Source organism: Bombus affinis, chromosome 3 (genome assembly GCF_024516045.1).
Source record: "Bombus affinis isolate iyBomAffi1 chromosome 3, iyBomAffi1.2, whole genome shotgun sequence".
Taxonomy (NCBI): Eukaryota; Metazoa; Arthropoda; class Insecta; order Hymenoptera; family Apidae; genus Bombus; species Bombus affinis.
In genome coordinates, this window is record NC_066346.1 from 1,122,752 (window position 1) to 1,140,851 (window position 18,100).

Consider the following 18,100-nt stretch of genomic DNA (forward strand, 5'->3'; position numbering starts at 1 on the left):
TGAAAGCCAGTCAGTCACTCCCGTCGTCGTCACTAATTCTTACTGAACGGCGAGGCGCTACCTTTTTTTAGTCCCCAATTCGCGCTTCTTTTCTCCTACCACAGTCACCTGTTGAATGTATGTGTATGTATACTATATTCTCTGCATAGATGAATGAATTAGACATAATGGATAAGAATAACCATTTCCTGACTGAAATATCACGCTATTATCCTTCTATTTGTACGTATGAAATAGCTTTAATTAATATTAACATTGATAGATATTATTTTCATAAAATTATAAAACAAAAAATATAAAATTAATATCAAATATTTTAGCACGATATGTAATATCTGGTAATATCTACATATTTATTTTGGAATATTATTTTTATCAATTATAAGTAATCGCAACGAACCTTATTTGTACTTAGAAGAAATAAGTAAATGAAATTATACAAATTTTTTTAGTATAATTTGTAAGAAATTTAATTGAGTACGTGCATATTTAGTATATTTATGTAACACAGTTATTATTAAATATAAAGGATTATAGAAAAAGATACTACTTTTAAAATTACAGAAAGTTATATAAAAATGAGTAAATCAATTTAAGAAAATAATTTATTAGGCTTTAACAACTTGCTTTTAATTTTTCCATATTCATGAATATTTTATAATTAGTTAAATCAACTTTTATATACACATATATCAGCGTAGCTCAGTTTATAATAACGTAGGATTTCTTTAAATACTAGGATTTGGGAAATAATTTTACTTAAGATTGTATTATTTTAATGTACGATCACATTGAATATAAATTATTTTGTAAACTGATTTATAAATCCACAAAAATTAAGATTAGATGATATTTTAATAATTTTAAAATATATGAAAGCAATAGGTAATATTTAATTTTAATAATAATTTATATTTTACAAAATACATGTAAAAATTTTAAGCTAATATAGAATATTTTACAAAAAAGAGTTAAAATAATGATTGCAACACTAATATAACATACCTTAGAAGGTTAAAATTTGTATTAAAAAGATATATTATAATTTTCAGACTTTTATATAAAGAATTTAATTAAACTTATGTTTTAAATCATTAATTATTCATATTATTTTATTTCATGAAAATGTAGCAATATTTTAATTTGTCATCAAGACTAATATGTAAAATAGTTTTGCTTATAACAAGAGTAGTTTAATAATATGAAAAAAGGGGATATATATATATATATATATATTACCTAGGACTAATTATTTTAAACATCTAAATTATTGAATGACTATTGACATATTTAGTACATGAAGTTATATCTATGTCAATATATACAAATTATAACAATATTTTATTTATGTAATTTATGAAAAAATAAAAAACTAATAATTAATATATGTGCTACAATATTTGAACTGTTACAAAATTCAAATTTTCATATACTATATATGTACATATACATGGAAATGTTTGAGTAAAGAAAATACTTTAATTATGTAATGATAATATAAAAATGTATTTATTAATTTCAATTTATTATTCATAACAAACAGTACCAATTTCAATAGAAAAGCTTTGATCTGGTTTTCCAATATCTCGTAAGGCCACATCTATTATAGGTAGTCTTACAGGTTTATCAGTTTCATATGAAATTACTGTTTTACCCCATTGTCCATTATATGTCTGTAAAGATATTGTTATAAATGTTATAATGTTTTAATGTTAAATATTTTGCAAGGTTAACAAATCATCATTTGAATAATGCAAAACTTACTCTACATTCATCAGTTATCATTTCATATCTTAGACGTTGATTTCCACGTGGTGTTAATTCTACATCATTCCAGGTTAAAAATTTCATACCTTTCCTATACGTCTTTCGCTCAGAATCAAAATAGCCTATGCTATTTTTACAGTGATATATTATATTTTGGTATGCATGTCTCGATAGAAGTTGCAAAAAGCCAATTTGATTACTATCTGCTTTATATGTAATCTATATGTTGTAGGTATTAAAAATATATAAAACAATAAATTGATTCATCATATTGAACATGTATACTCTTACTCAACAACAGCAAAAAATTGTTACCTTCATTCCATTTTCTATTTCGCTTAACCAAGTTTCTGGTTGATCAGTAATATAGTTAATTTCTGGGGAACGTACAGGATTGGGTAATAAGCATGTTGCACGTTTCTTAGCATCACAATACACTAAAATTGCATCTCTTGTATCACCTTCATTAGGATCAATCCAATATTCTCCTATGATAGGATAATATTTTCAGTATATAAATTCATATTTCCTAAAATGAATTACTGAAAAGGATAGTTGTAGTATTAAACATTATTTTTCTACTTATAAACTGACCAGAAAGTTTATCTGGATAAGCAGTATAAAGGTCCCTGCAAGTTTTGGCTGGTGAACTTTTTCCACCATCTGGTTTTACAAATTTCTGGAATGATGATTTCAATTGTTTATATGCTTTCAAAATGAGTTCTTTCCTTTCTTCTTCTGTCATGTCTTGACTAAACATTCTAGGTGGTTCATCACCAACTAATGGATCTGGTCCTTTAGTTTGACCTTGTCCTATTCATATAATAACATGATTAATTCCATGGTATGGAACAATATTTAATAATATTTAATAATAATAGTGAGTATAATATAAAATTATAAAGTAATTTCATGGTTTAGAAAAATTATAATAATCACCTAAAAGTGCAGCTAAAGAAGCAGCATCATATCCTAATCCAAGTTCACCAGGTGGACCTGGAGGCCCTGGAGGACCAGGAGGACCTGGTGGTCCATGGCGACCTTCTTCACCTGAAGGACCTTTTGGTCCTGGATTGCCAGTTAATCCAATTGGCCCAGGGCTGCCATCTCGTCCAGGACTACCTCTAGGTCCAGATTCGCCATCTTTTCCAGGTAGCCCAGGAAGTCCAGGTATTCCTTTTTCCCCTGGTAGACCAGTAGGCCCGGGTAAACCTTGTAAACCAGTAAATCCTCGATGGCCTTTCGCACCCTTCTGGCCTTCTTCTCCGCGATCACCTTTAGGACCTTCCAATCCTATAGGTCCTGGTTTTCCTCTAGGTCCCTAATTGTAGGAATAGTATTATTTGACTTTTTTTATTTCAGTTATTTTAAAGTCACAATAAAAATACATACCAATGCTAATTACAACTATTAAAAATTATTATCATGTATCATGTATACATAAATAATATGAATGATGAAACTAACTTGCTGTCCTTCTACACCTTGTGGTCCTGTTTCTCCCTTTGGTCCTCTTTCTCCAGTTGATCCTGGAGCACCTGCTTGACCAGGTGGTCCCTAGTTACCAAAGTGTACATGATGCTCATATATAGCTATATACATAACTGTTTTACATTATTAAAACTTTATATTTAAGTTTTTTTATTGTAGTTTATAAAAAATACACTATGATCATATCTTACGGGTAAACCAGGAGAGCCGGGCAATCCCGTTTGTCCTACCGCTCCCGGTGGTCCTTTATCTCCAGGACGACCTGCTATTCCAGGTGGTCCAGGTTTACCACTGGGCCCTTCTGCTCCAATTTCTCCTGTTGGTCCATGTGGTCCAATTGGTCCAACTTGTCCAGGAGGTCCAGGTGGACCTTCTGGTCCAGGTTTCCCAGGTACACCAGATTCACCCTGTTATATTATATTAAATAAAATATAAATTATTTATAATTCATAATTTAATATAAGTAGATATATGTAAATTTCACAAGATACGGAGATAGTTGAACTTACAGGTGCTCCTCGTATTCCTCTAGCGCCTATTGGTCCAGACGGGCCTGGTAAACCAGGTAATCCTCTTTCGCCAGGAGAGCCTTGAGGACCTTGAGGACCAGGAGTACCTGGTGGTCCTTGAGAACCACTCTCGCCTTTATTTCCATCTGCACCAGGTGAACCTGGATTCCCAATAGGTCCAGGATTTCCGGCTCGTCCTGTTTCTCCAATATTACCTTTACTACCTGGTAACCCAGGCGGTCCTGATGGTCCTATTGCCCCTGGCGGGCCCTATACAGATTTAAGATTATTAGTTAAATTACATTAATATTTTACACTTTGTCTGTAACAAAAATAGTGTGATATATTAGTAAGTAAATATTCTCTAATATTTATGACAATTTAAACAATATTCTCCGATAATAAAATGAAACATACCATTGCACCAACGATTCCTGGTACTCCTGGTGGTCCCATAATACCAGGCTCTCCTCTAGCGCCTGGTTCTCCTCGTACTCCTTTAGCTCCCGTCAAACCAACTAGACCTTGTGGTCCAGTTTCACCTGGGCTACCTGTAAAATTTATGTTAGAAGCATATATTTACAAGAGATGTAAAATTTGATATGTTTTTATTTCATTTAGTACATATTAATTATTACCAGGTAGGCCAGGATTTCCTTGATCTCCTTTTAAACCTGGATAACCACGATCACCCTTTAATCCTGGTAAACCAATGAGTCCTTGTGGTCCTGGGAAGCCTTGCAGTCCTTGTAATCCTTGGGGTCCTCTTTCTCCTGGATTTCCAGGAGCACCTACCTCTCCTGGAGGCCCAGGTAATCCAGGATCGCCTCGTTCTGCTGGTTCACCTGGCGGTCCCGGTGAGCCAATTTGACCTTGTGGTCCACGCTCTCCAATCCGTCCTATAATAGAATATGTCTACATTATATATCATTTTAAGGTAATAAGTATGTGAACTTTTTGTAATGTACAACCTGAAGGTCCTTCAGGGCCAGGCGGTCCACTAGATCCTCTTTCTCCTTTCTGACCTGACTCTCCCGTAGCTCCTCGTAAGCCAGGCAATCCTACCAATCCAGGTGGACCTGAAATTCCTCGATCTCCTTTTGCTCCAGGTAATCCCTGAAATATAACACTTTATGTAAAATCATATAAACAAATAATGTGTCAAAAATTAAGAACTTTTTATGCGAAAAGTAATTTCTAGTAGTTTATGTTGAATAGATTTAAAAATAACATGTAAAATATCTAAAAATGCTTACGGGAGGTCCATCTAATCCTTGTGCGCCTGGTTCTCCTCTTGGTCCTGTTAATCCTGGTCCTCCTGGTGTACCTCTTTCACCAGGAAATCCTCGTTCACCTCTATTTCCAGGTATACCTGGTGGACCAGGTGGTCCTTGAACACCTGATTCTCCATCTTTTCCTGGTGTTCCTGGATTACCAGTAACGCCTGGAAAACCCTAATTGCATAATCAAATTATGTAATAAAATCATACTGCCCCTTTATTATTTTTACGCCCATTTTTTTAAATATGTTTTACATTTAAAGCAATTATTTTCAAAACCAATATTCATTATTGAAAAATTGGGTAGCGAAAAGACCGATATATAAACTTCAGAATATATAACTCTGTGTTTATTATATATTATCGAACGTTTAAGATATACCTGAAAACCTCTAGGACCTGGAGATCCTGGAGGTCCCCGTTCACCATCTACTCCTGATGGTCCAGGTGAACCTTGAGGTCCTGGTGCTCCCTCCTTTCCCGTATCACCTCTAGGACCAGGTGGTCCAGGATTTCCTGGCTCACCAGCTTTTCCTGGTTCACCCTTTTAATGAGTACATTTTCCGTAAAAATATTAATTTCGCATACTTATATTATTATTATATTAAAAACAACAAAAATACAAATATTAATACCGGATATCCCTTTTCTCCTGGGAGACCTATTGGACCAGGTAAACCTTGTAATCCAGCTGGACCTTGTTCACCTGGTTTTCCATCAGCACCTTGAATTCCTCGGTCTCCTGGGTTTCCTGGTTTTCCGGGAGCACCAGGGCGACCCATTAAACCACGTGTACCCTGTAATATTTTATTTCAACTATTTCTCTCTCTCTCTCTCTCTCTCTCTCTCTCTGTATAATTTAAATTATTTATTAGAATACTATAAATGCTAATATTAGGAGACTTACAAAACATAGTTAGATATTCTAATATATGTTTCTTAAGATATAAAGCATAAGTACAAAGTAAAATTGTAGTACTAGCACATATAATTAACTAAGCGTGGATCATTAGAATAAATATTATATCTCTTAGCTTCTCAAAAAAATAAATATTAAACTCATATTTAATATTTTTACGAAATACAACTTTACAAAATATTTGAGATGTAACTTTATTCGTTATTATTTAATTTTCTAAATGTAAATATTTGATGAAATGCTATTTTCCTGTATTTTTAAAATAATTATGGACAGAGACCTGTAAACCGGGAGATCCTGGGCGACCAGGATCTCCGTTAGCTCCTCTGAGCCCCATTGGTCCAATTGGTCCACGATCTCCAGATTGACCTGCGAACAATTATATAAATTATTTTTATTGACATAAATATGTTAAAATTAATTATTAATACATCATTGTATAAGCAGTTTTATTGTTAAAAGTTTTAAATAAGACTTAAAAGATTATATCCAGAAATTAAAAAAGAATTAGGAATGCATGTTCTTAAAAAATGTGTCTTTGATAATAATTTTGACGAATTATGACGTTTATGACGACATACCTTTGGGTCCCATGGGGCCATCAGGTCCCGGAAGACCCGGTGCGCCTGGTGCTCCACGTTCTCCGGCAGGACCGGATGTACCAATTGGCCCGCGCATTCCCCTTTTTCCTCGTTTACCCTCGTTCCCAGGAGGACCAGGCAAACCACGTGGCCCTGGACTTCCCGAATCACCTTTAGCTCCACTATCACCTTTAAATCCTCTTTCACCTGAAAGTCCCTGCGAATTATAATATTTTAGTACATATAGTGCAATAAGAAAGATGAAGCACACAATTTAAAAGTTTAAGAGATGAGAGAATAGGAATACAAAAACAATATTTACAGGCATGCCTTTCGCTCCTGGAACACCAGGATTGCCAGGTATCCCAGGTTGTCCGCGAGCTCCAGGGAAACCTGGAGCACCAACTAAACCAGTTGCTCCTGTACTTCCCTTTTCTCCAGGTATTCCATCTTTTCCCTGGGGTCCCTGTGGTCCTGATTCACCAGGTTGACCAGGACGACCAGTTTCACCTAGGCGAGAAAGGGAATTGAAATATGTTATATCTCTCAAAGATATAATTTTAAAGTTCAAAAGTAGACAATGTTTCGATGCAAATTTCAGTCATTTAATTTTAAAGTCGAATTTATTTAACAGTCTTGATTACTATGATATAAGTCTACATACATCTTTCAATTTATCAACTTTGAAAATGGTTTTCTAAAATTTCACTTATCAGCGATGTATACAAGTAGTATTAGGATATTTTGTTGTCTACTTTCAAATTATACAATGCTATACGATATTTTTATTTATGATGTTGTTATTTATGTTATAGTTTGTTGATTATCTCAAGTTACTTGATCATAGTAAATAATATCTAATGTAAGAAAATATACCTCGAGGGCCTTGTATGCCTTGGCTTCCTTTTGGTCCTTGTGCTCCTTGATCTCCTTTTACACCTGGACTACCTGGAAATCCAGGAGAACCTGGCTTACCTACCGTACCCTACAAAAGTTACATATTCGTTAATACATGGTCGATACTATACAGACGATATTCTTTTTTTCCTTTTTCTTTTTTTTTTGCTTTCCAGAGTTTCTAAAATACATCTAGTAAAATACATCTTCAACATTATAGAGTTTTATTTTCGAGATTTAATCTGCAGAAATTTAGGATTAAAATTGTTCTTCCGATCGCTACACTTGACAGCTCCTAATTTTTTCCTTTGGGGATGTCTCAAAGTGAAGGTGCATATAGATAAACAAAGAATTATTCAGCAGCCAAGGGAGAACATTTGAACCAAAATGCAGGAGTTAATGCCAAATGTTTTAACAAAGATCATGCAAAATATTATTAAAACAACTCAACTTTGTGAGACTAAAATGGTGGGCATTTATGTATCATAATATTTTACGCGTAACTTAAAAAGATCTCCATGAATTATATTTTACTTTCTTGGAAAGAAATAAACTTTAAATCAAATATTTTTTAAATTATTATTATTTCAAACTCCTTCGCGACTCTTTTACACCACTCTATATTTGTAATCTTTATTATTCTACTTACAGGCTGACCAGGGGGCCCAGCAATACCATCCACCCCTCTAATTCCTGGAGGTCCAGGAGGACCTTCTCTACCTCTTTCACCACGTGGACCTGCAGGGCCCTATTTAATTATTAAACATCTAATAAATTATTGTTTTTATATAATTAAAATATATAATTACAATTTACAAAATTTAATTTTATTTATGTGAATATGAATATTTAATATTTACCATCGGGCCTATATGTCCCATCGGTCCAGGTACGCCCATGGATCCTTTCTCACCAGATACACCTTGTTCTCCTTTTGCACCATCTAACCCCGGAAAACCTCGGTGTCCTTTTACACCAGGAAGACCAGGCATCCCTGGTAGACCTCTTGGTCCGACTGGACCAACCGATCCTGGAGGACCAGGTTCTCCATCTTCACCGGTATTACCCTAATAATAAAATATACTTTTATCTAACTCTAATATTAATAATTTAATCAATATGTATACATACATCCTTTCCCGGTAAACCAGCTAATCCTCTGGGACCTGGCGCTCCTGGAGGACCCAAAGTTCCAGGTTCACCAGGTTCTCCTCGTACTCCTTGAAAACCCTGTGGTCCAGGTGGTCCAGGTGGACCTATTACAATTTGGAAAATATCGAATAGACGTCTAACAATTGACAATAAAAATAGAAATACATAATTAATAAAGCGAGTATAATTACCTGATGGACCACGCGGTCCAATAGGACCAGTTTGCATTTGTAAATAGGCTTCTGGACCATACAAAGGTGCTGCTGCTCCCGTCGGTCCTTTATCTTGATTTGCTTGAGATAAAGCTAATTGCTGATAATACATTGATACCTGTATTCAACATCATTTTGTTAATAATCTATATTAAATATTTATGCTATCCGTATTAATCGTAAATTTATACATTAATAATAATCAGATTCAAATAATAAATTTTAGATAGAAATAAATGTTAATGACGCTACTTACGTCGGGTATAGGTCCTGGTGGCCCCGGAGGTCCTGGAATTCCCGGAGATCCAGGGTGTCCTGGAAATCCAGCATCTCCCGGACGACCCATATCTCCAGGTCGACCAGGCTCGCCCTAATTTATGAAGACGATAAAAATTATTATTGGAACATTGCATATTGTTATGTCTCATTTTTCACAAAAGATTTTATGAAGAATTCACAGTCTATATATGACAAAATATATACATATGTGCCATTGATGATATATCGGTTACAAATGTAAACTATGTATGTTTTTGTAATACTATTTACCCTGGGTCCAGGAACAGCGACCGCGCTAATCACGTTACTTTCACCAGGAACAATCTCTGTCGGTGACTAGCAATATAAATAAATTATATTTATTATTATATATATCCACAACTTCGTAGTATGTTTTGAAATTCATACTTACTGCATGATTTCGTTCTGGTGTTGTTTGCACTTCGTTTGGTAATATACCGACTACGACATTCCAAATGAATCAGTGTTTAGAAAAAGATTAGCTACATGATTACATCTATTTAATCATCTATCATGGATATATAATAAGAAATATGTTTCCAATGACACAGTACATCATTGTTTGTTAAATGTTGAAAGCATAATGTTTGTTAGCGCGTAAAGTGTTATTACAAATGAATCATGTACAGTACGATAAAAATTATCAATAGCTTGCAGGTTCTTATGAAAATTCATATTTTTGACTCTTACGGATGCCAACATTTCGTACAAAATGATAGTACAAAATACAATCATTACTTGACAGCACGTAATATTTATTATGAATTTACAGTCGATAAATTATATGCATATTAAAGTATCAAATACCTTGACTGAAAGTTCGAATTGTCGCTTGCGTTGGTACATCTGTAGACAGTCCAGGTCTGTAGAAAGTTTGCAATGTCTCTGTCGGTAATTCACCCCTGCCTTAAGATAACATAATATAAATGACGTAGTTAATGTTTTGTCACTGTTTTTTATCGGCGTTATATCGTAATCTTTCGTTAATATTTAATTTGTTACTTTTTATAATCATACACAATTTCATCGCTGTCTATTCTAAACAATTTCCTATTCTTCTATGAAAATTCAGTCACATATGATTCCTCTTCTGAGTTACTTTTATACAACGCGTGTTTCTATATGTATTTCGTTACAGATGCTTTCTGACATATTGTACGTACTTGCAGTATTGACGCTGGATGTAACAGGTGGTGATGGCGCAGTTGTAGTTGTAGTTTCTAAACACAAATATTATTAAAATATAAATATTGTATAAGGTATATAATAAAATATTAATATTATAAAATAGGAAATGGAAAATTATAGAATAAGAATAAGGTCGACTGGAACAGGTACTCGTGATATACGAATGCTCGGACAACTCGATGTTTTCGAACAGTTCGACAGTAAGTGGAAATATTATTATAATACTTGTTAAATGAGTAAAAAGCTAATACGACTGCGATATACATCGAGATGTTTCGCTTAATAGACTACAATAAAAATTTTAATTGTTAATTTTTATCAGTTAATGTAATTGATTAATTGAATTACGCAAAGCGCTAAAACAAGCATCTGATCCGAAGCTTCCGGTGTTACTTGCATGGTTATTAATACTTCCTTTAATTGCTTCGCAACGACATAGGAAATAGCCTCTTACAATAACGAAGAACTGTTAGGTAATTTCATAGCATATCTAAAGCATAAAACGGCATAAGAATCATAACCATTGGGAATCGTCGTTTTCTGCGTGTGTTCCATATACTACGAAATGAACGTGTTATACGTTTTCACGAGGGAATTGAAATTAATATAACAAGTTTACAGAATTATTACGCTTATTAAACCAAAAAATTTGGAATGTATAAATGTATTAAATTTTCTGTTAGAACAATGGTTATTTTACTGGTTTTCTATTAAATTCACTATGCAAGATATGATAAAGTAGCTGTTACAATGAGACAGAAATTTATTTTATGTATAAAAATAAATCAAAAATATAAAATAAATTCTCCTCGTTCGTTAATTTTTGAGAAAAATCATAAGAGCTTCTCTACATTGTGATTTACATTCTATCATGAATTGTATGTTATGAACTATATAAATACATTAACCTTGCTTGAATTTGAATGTTCATATAAATCGGATTTTACTTTTCAGGATCATGATGGTGGAGTAATTTACGTAGAAGATAAAACGTAAGTCTCTGGCAAATAAAGAATCGTATGGACTTGTCGGGCGATTAGACATTAAACTACATAGAGACAGTGTGAGGCAGACTCGCGAGGCTGCTAAGGATTGTCGGTTTTTTGACGAGATCAAAGGTGCCTCGCAGTTTTAACTATGTAATCTACATGCAGACAGTGCGAGGAACGCACATAGCTTTTATACGTAGCTTTATAGCGTCACTTTGAATTCATCCATCAAAGATTCGTAGGTGTCAGATATCAATACAGATGTTAATTTCATCCCCATAAATATCGCATAGAAAGATTCACTTCTACATTAATTACGATACATGTATGTACGTATATTAAAAACAAGCGACAGAAATCAATTAAAAATCAATTTTCCTATATTTCACTATTAACGTGTTATTGCAAATGTTAACGAACGATTGAAAATGGTAGAATTAAGGGAACGAATAGAATAACGAATTACATTAAACGAATAAACTTTCGCGTTCTTCTCTGTAGCATCATATTCCTCCTTAATGTTGATCATTTATAAAACTCATAAATGTAAAAGATAATAGCTAACATCAAATTAACAAACCGTATCTGTTGCGGGAAACAAGTTGTTTATCTAAAGAAAGCTTTGTTGCTCATTTTGCGAGACATAATTTCGAGACAAAATGAAATCATTGACCAATCAAATCAATCAACATAATATTCTTATTTTCATCACCGTGATGTTTGATTTCATATAAAAAAAAAAAACTCTGAAAGGAATTAGAACAACACACCTAAAGATCAATTACACATTTATCGTATTCTTGGAATTATAGCATTTTTCAAAATATACGTTCTATGATAATAACTCCGTTAAAACAGATCAATTAAAATACATGTTCTCTGAGTTAATGAATAAAAAGTGGTACACACAATGCACAATGCACAGATGGAGTAAATCAATTTGAATAAATTGTCTCAAATATTTGTAACTTAACATAGATATAGCTCAATGCACAATTCCATCTTATCCACGCAAATATAGTTTGTATATATATTATAAAAAGGGTAGAAAAAATAAGTACAAGTGTAATATTCACCATTTCTATCATCGTAGTCATCGTAACCCTCGTAATAGTCGTAATCGTAATCACCATTCGCGGCTTGTTGAGCTTGCAGCGGCTTGGACCGTTGTTTCCTGAGTTTGGTCCGTATGGAATGAACCTGCGGCAAAAGAAGTTGGATAACGGCGAACGCCGCGGCTAACCGAAGGGCCTTCGGCCCCATGAGCAACTATGATGATAGCCAGTAACGTGATCCTAGAGCCAACTCGTCTTCGTCTGAAGCTGAGGACAACTAGACTTACGACAACTGGCGTATCATTTATTTAGCAGATGCTTTGTAACTCAGGGGAGGTCATCATCCTCCGTTTTACGATCTACATGCAGTCCTCCCACTGTCTTCGTTCGATCTCATCCCTTCTCTTTGATCCCTTTCCTTCGATGTCATTTTTCTCTTCTATCCTCTTGCGTTTCTCATCGGAAACCGCGATCTTCTTCTTTCCTCCGCATTCACGCCAACACATAGGGGTGAAACGTTATCACGAAGAATGACGAAATCGAGCAACATTTGTTAAATTAATTATTAACTTTACGTACATGTATCCACTCATTCGAACTTAAAACGTAAAAGGACACTTTTTGATTTTCAAAGATATCTTAATTATACGAAATTGGAAATTTTATTCATTTTTGTTTGAATTTGATATTCGTATGATTTATAGAAATACCACCATTATACAGACCTAATGAAAATCTTTGTATTCTCTGAACGACGAGAAAATATTGTTTTTTGGCTTGTTTTAACTTTTACGTTTAATAACTAGAAAGAGAAAAGAGAATATGTTAGCGAACGTAATTCAAAATTGACGTACCACTTATTTCGACACGATCGTGAAGGAAAGTCAGTAGTTACATGTCGCTTCTTTTGTATGTATATGTCTATTTCATCCTAGATCCGTTTTACGAAATGGAGAGGTCATCACCCTTTACTAAGAAACTGCATGTGTCTTTTATTGCGATGATCGAGTACGCACGCCACTTATTTTCTTCTGTTAAATATGCTTTTAATTTTATCCGCAGTGCTTTCGCGTATAATAAAAATGAGGGCAACAAGAAACAGAGTTTTTACGCCTTATAAAATAAAAAAATTATTTTTCTAACAATTTTTATAATTATCTTGCTAGATATATTCTATATGTACGTACGACAAAATTGTAAATAAAATAATACGAATTTTACTTTTAGAGGACCAACGGAGAAAAGGTGGCAGCGTGTGCTCTTTGTCACATTGGTCGTATTAATCTAAATTAAAATTTTCTGAGTTTTACAGTAGCTATAGTTTTACAGTTTGATGCGTTATATATTGCTTAAAATAAAAAAATTACAAATAAAAGTTGAAAATGACGTAGAATAAAACGAAGAATAAAATGTTTTATTTCGATAATAATATCTATGATAAAATACGAAAGTGTGACATTAAAATAAATTTTCGTTTATTAAAAAATGCTAAAACTTGGCATTCTCCCCTTTTTCCGTAAACCCTCCATTTATTAATAACTTTATTGATAAATTTATGAACTACTTAAAGATATTCAAATATACAGTAACAGTTCCTCTTTACGTAAATTTAATACATTATAATACTAATCTTTCTTAAACGTGGAAAATCATGTTAAAAAGGTCGCGTTAGAAAAGAAACAAATTTTTGCAGTTTTAAATATAAATAGAACTTCTGGGAAATTTAATATCTCGGAAACTTCGAGATATAAGATTCGTGTTGAAATAAAATTATTGTGTTAGGATAAACGTATGTGCGAAAAATAAATCTTATGCGTGAAAAATAATACATTTAATACCTTGTTTCTTCGTGTAACGATTATCCACCTTTAAATCATATTAAATCTGACAAAGTTATCGTAAATATAAAAGGATGGTTAACATAAGATGTATGTATGTGTTTGCGGCCAGAATGTTGCGAAAGCGTGAATTAGAACATAAATTAAACGCGATGTATCATGCTATAATAATATAGCGTTCCCGTTCAATATTCAAGTGGGATAATCAGCTCTGAAGAGGATTTTTTTGAAAATGTAACACTGCTTATTTCATTCTCTACTAACAATAAGCAACATTAGCGAATATAATCGAACGTTTGTTGAATTTAAACTACCGTTGCGTTAATAAAAATTAGGTATATGTATTAATTTCTTTAGCATGCCTTATGTATCTTGAAATGAAAAGGATAATCGATGTAGGTGACGTTACTTGAAAAATGACGTTATTATCGTGTTTCCACTTCAAGATTAGAAAATCTGATATATCTAAAGTAGAGAAGTAATTCGTGTATTTATATTTTTATCTTTTAAATATATAATATATAACGTTGTGTCATAATAGACACTTTAAAGTGCATAAGATTAAATTTGATATTAAGAGCTTAATATTAAGTGTCGATGTAACGTCAAGATGACATTTTATTTAAAAACTTTTTTTAAACATTTGTTTTAATATATGTATATACTGATTATATAGATCTCTGGATACGTTCCTTGAAGATAATGATATATTATTTCATCGTTATAATCTAATAAGCATAAATAGTAGCCTAATCGTAGGATATAAGACATTATAAATACCTGTAAATTCGATCTGTTTTATTTCTATTAAAAAATTAATCGATTACCTTCTCATAGTCTGTCGGCATATCTCCTTGCCGTTAAACTATTTTTAATGTAACTTTTCTTTTAAGCGGTCCAAATGTCGTACATATGGCACAAAACACAAAAGTTCAGCAAAAATACCTACGTGGAAATTCTGTTATATAGATGTATAATTTAATGACTAGAATATTTGTTCAGAAATAAAAAAAAAAAAAAATGATTATTTGCAGTACTTCCACATACTTTACATAAGTATGCTTCTATGTTAGTTTAAAAAAGGAAATCGTATTATAATCGTGATTAACATCGTGTGTTTAAACATTTCATGAATTTGTCATTTGTCCAGGAACATTAATTAAGAGGTAACGTAAAATGTAATGTATAATTTCCAATCTTTAGCCTAGGTCACGATTGAATACGTTAGATAGAAGAAGCTATTTCATTCATTATTTCGCTAAAAATACGACTACACAAACGGTTGATTGACATACTTCGTGATCTTCTAGTTTTTATCGGTTGCAGTTACGATACTATTGTCGATACAGATCACGTCATTTCGACTTAATAAGTTTATTAAACGACAATCATTATTTTGGCCGCATTCCCGGAGCGCGACTTACTTTACAAAGCGTTAACCGTAATAGGCTACATTGACCCAAGTCCCTGTATCGTTGTGTCCGACTATAAATCAGAGTTACCACTATTTCTAATAGTATAACTGGGCCAGTGTGATATTAGTCTGTGTTGTTTTCGTAATCTCGCACAATGAACGTTCGCGATAATTCCTATTGTTGAATTTATCAACCCCGAGTATCTTTGTTAAGCGTCTTTGCATCTGATTTGTTAATTAGAAGTAGGCAAACTGATTACCTGTCTTGTCATTCTTTCTATACAATGGCATAAATTCATCTTCGTGTTATGCAGCTGCCGCACACTCATTTTTAATTTAAAAATCTAACATATCCCCAAAAAAAAGTTTATTAACTTTTAACGTATCTAGATCGATAAAGTACAAGGCATTTTAGGGTTGTACGTATTCATATTAAAGGTATCGCGATGAGAACCGGCGTGAATTCACGCATTTAAAAATATTGGCTATAAGAGAACCTGTAAATTCTTTATATAATTCTCCAAATAATACAACCTGTTTTAGCGCATTTAAAATGCTTATGTGTGTTCGCGCCAGCTCATGTTGACATACCCACACCAGAGAATATAATACTCTCTTTGTGCGATGACGATACGACCGCCGCGGACTTCTTTGTACAACTATTTTAAAAAGCTACTTATCTCTCACACACAGTCTTGATGTATCATCCCTTGTAGTTTTCACAGCGCATTCAGTTTCCTGTGTGTTTCCAGTTCTTTTCCTCGTCTTGTCGCGCATTTATCTTCACTGCTCAGCTCCATAAAAATCAATTTTAACCAAACATAGCTTAAAACCTGACCGAGGATGCACCTATATGGGAAAGAAATTTGGTTCAACGGTTCTCGAGTAGCAAGATAACACATACATAGACAAAGAAACGTTGCATTTGACAGTTTACGAACTATATACATATACGTAATGTAGGAAAAGAAGATATGTTTAAAGTTCTGCTGAATTCTATCACAATATCACAGCAGAGGTAAATTCCACAACTGTGGGATCTAAGCCACAGTTGATATACGAATGAATATACTATCGATCAATTTTTAAACAAATAATTAAATTGTATTATTTGTCGATTCTATAGGAAGATCATAGACATTATTTTTGACTATTAGTTTCTCGTTAATTGATACATTTTACTTACATTCGTGTATGTAAGTATTGTTGCTATAAATTGTCTAGTGTCTGAATATTTACAAGTTGTATTACGAGTTGTAACAGAACCAGTAGAAATAAAATGAACAAATTATTAAAATCTTATAATTCCTCCCATGGCTGTCATACAGCAATAAATACGTTACATACTTGTTTTAATGGAAACTACGTACAGATCTCGGAATGTTATCTGCATCAGTGTCATCGTCATTGGTGTTCCGATTAAACTACACATTGTACGTACACAGTTGTTTCTGTAGGACATAACGAAGTCGTTAAAAATAAATACTTTCAAATAATTCGATAAAAGAATAAAAATCATATCCTCACGGATTAATTAAAATAAGCGTTATGATTATTAATATTACACTTATGAAAACAGGATTCCGAATTTTTCATTTAATGGTAACGTTGTGCTTTAAGCATAAAATGAGGAAGTTTTTTCTCATTTCTCGTGCGACGTAGGATATTCTTCCAGTGAAAATGAATATGTTAAACTTTCTGGACATTCTCCGCTGGTCTAAAAATATGAAAAGATCGATATAAAGAATATAAACTTAAATAAATAATGTTGGGACTCGTCAAATTTGTACTGATGTTTTTCGATTAATATTTATGTTTGTACAGGGTGAACCACGAAACATGCTCAGCGTAGATTATTTCATTGTTAGTGGGTGAATTGATAATTTTTTGTCTGGTATAACATGATTCAAGGGGAGCTTTAAAGTGATAAAATAGCAAACTTCTTCTGTCATCTTCCTTTTCCGAGTTTTCAGTCATCTTCAGTTTTTAATAGGTAAAGTTCTCTTACACCTATCTTTTAGCCAACACTGAAACGAATTAGACAAACATCGTAACAAATACTTCGAATGTCATAATCTTCTCCTCTACGTCTTGTACGAGGTAAGTTGCCGCCCATGTATCGTTCGATTTGAGGATCCCTGTGCACCCCGCTGCTTAGACTAACCTACTTTCATTCATGTAAGGAGGTTTGCTCGCGCACAGGGATAATTCGGCTAATTTTTAATTATCAATAACTAAAAAACAAAGCCGAAAACGCAATCTTTTCATTCTTGATTTTCATCTTATTTTAGCTTCGAGAATCAGACCTTCGATATTTTGACACTTGTAGCCGAACACGCTGTACAAAGCTTAATAAAATATCATTACTTCACATCTTGTATAAAGGATAGATATTTAAAAACTAATAAACAGTATATTATAATAAAATTTTTTATCCTAGAAAGGTACATGTTTACAGACTTACAATATAAAAATTATAATTTTTTTTTAACATTTTATATGCTTAAC

General features: G+C 33.0%; 1 protein-coding gene and 2 long non-coding RNA genes across 7 annotated transcripts; 2 read left to right on the top strand and 1 right to left on the bottom strand.

The window, feature by feature from the left end:
• Positions 1–6: 6 nt before the first annotated feature.
• On the top strand, positions 7–8,269 carry LOC126914234 (uncharacterized). 2 transcript variants are annotated; one of them, XR_007709616.1, is made up of 2 exons: positions 7–117; positions 8,096–8,269. It is a non-coding gene; the product is annotated as an uncharacterized LOC126914234 (long non-coding RNA). The 2 variants fall into 2 exon arrangements; XR_007709615.1 differs by lacking the exon at positions 7–117 and adding an exon at positions 129–222.
• On the bottom strand, positions 1,375–17,893 carry LOC126914188 (collagen alpha-1(I) chain-like). 4 transcript variants are annotated; one of them, XM_050717792.1, is made up of 30 exons: positions 17,158–17,893; positions 16,963–17,043; positions 12,362–16,441; positions 10,272–10,328; positions 9,916–10,014; positions 9,500–9,549; positions 9,358–9,423; positions 9,065–9,178; positions 8,788–8,926; positions 8,576–8,700; positions 8,305–8,511; positions 8,094–8,192; positions 7,424–7,532; positions 6,870–7,057; positions 6,548–6,764; positions 6,247–6,335; positions 5,683–5,844; positions 5,430–5,591; positions 5,024–5,221; positions 4,739–4,883; positions 4,406–4,666; positions 4,185–4,318; positions 3,768–4,037; positions 3,450–3,665; positions 3,235–3,324; positions 2,707–3,088; positions 2,362–2,580; positions 2,083–2,255; positions 1,765–1,986; positions 1,375–1,673 (listed from the first exon to the last, which is right to left on the bottom strand). In XM_050717792.1, exons 3-30 carry the CDS (start codon positions 12,546–12,548, stop codon positions 1,527–1,529), a joined length of 4,527 nt encoding a protein of 1,508 aa, XP_050573749.1. In that variant the 5' UTR covers positions 12,549–16,441; positions 16,963–17,043; positions 17,158–17,893; the 3' UTR covers positions 1,375–1,526. The 4 variants fall into 4 exon arrangements, with proteins under 4 accessions (XP_050573749.1, XP_050573748.1, XP_050573746.1 ...); XM_050717791.1 differs by having other exon boundaries at positions 17,120–17,893; XM_050717789.1 differs by having other exon boundaries at positions 12,362–17,043.
• On the top strand, positions 10,291–11,785 carry LOC126914231 (uncharacterized). The gene is made up of 2 exons (XR_007709611.1): positions 10,291–10,496; positions 11,251–11,785. It is a non-coding gene; the product is annotated as an uncharacterized LOC126914231 (long non-coding RNA).
• Positions 17,894–18,100: the final 207 nt, after the last annotated feature.

Coding starts and splice junctions, on each gene's coding strand:
- LOC126914188 (XM_050717792.1), bottom strand. CDS start 12,548: ATGGGGCCGAAGGCCCTTCGGTTAGCCGCGGCGTTCGCCGTTATCCAA. Junction 5,845..6,246: donor CAGGATCTCCCGGTTTACAG/GTCTCTGTCCAT, acceptor AAAATATTACAG/GGTACACGTGGTTTAATGGG. Junction 4,884..5,023: donor AAGGATTAGATGGACCTCCC/GTAAGCATTTTT, acceptor GTTATATTTCAG/GGATTACCTGGAGCAAAAGG.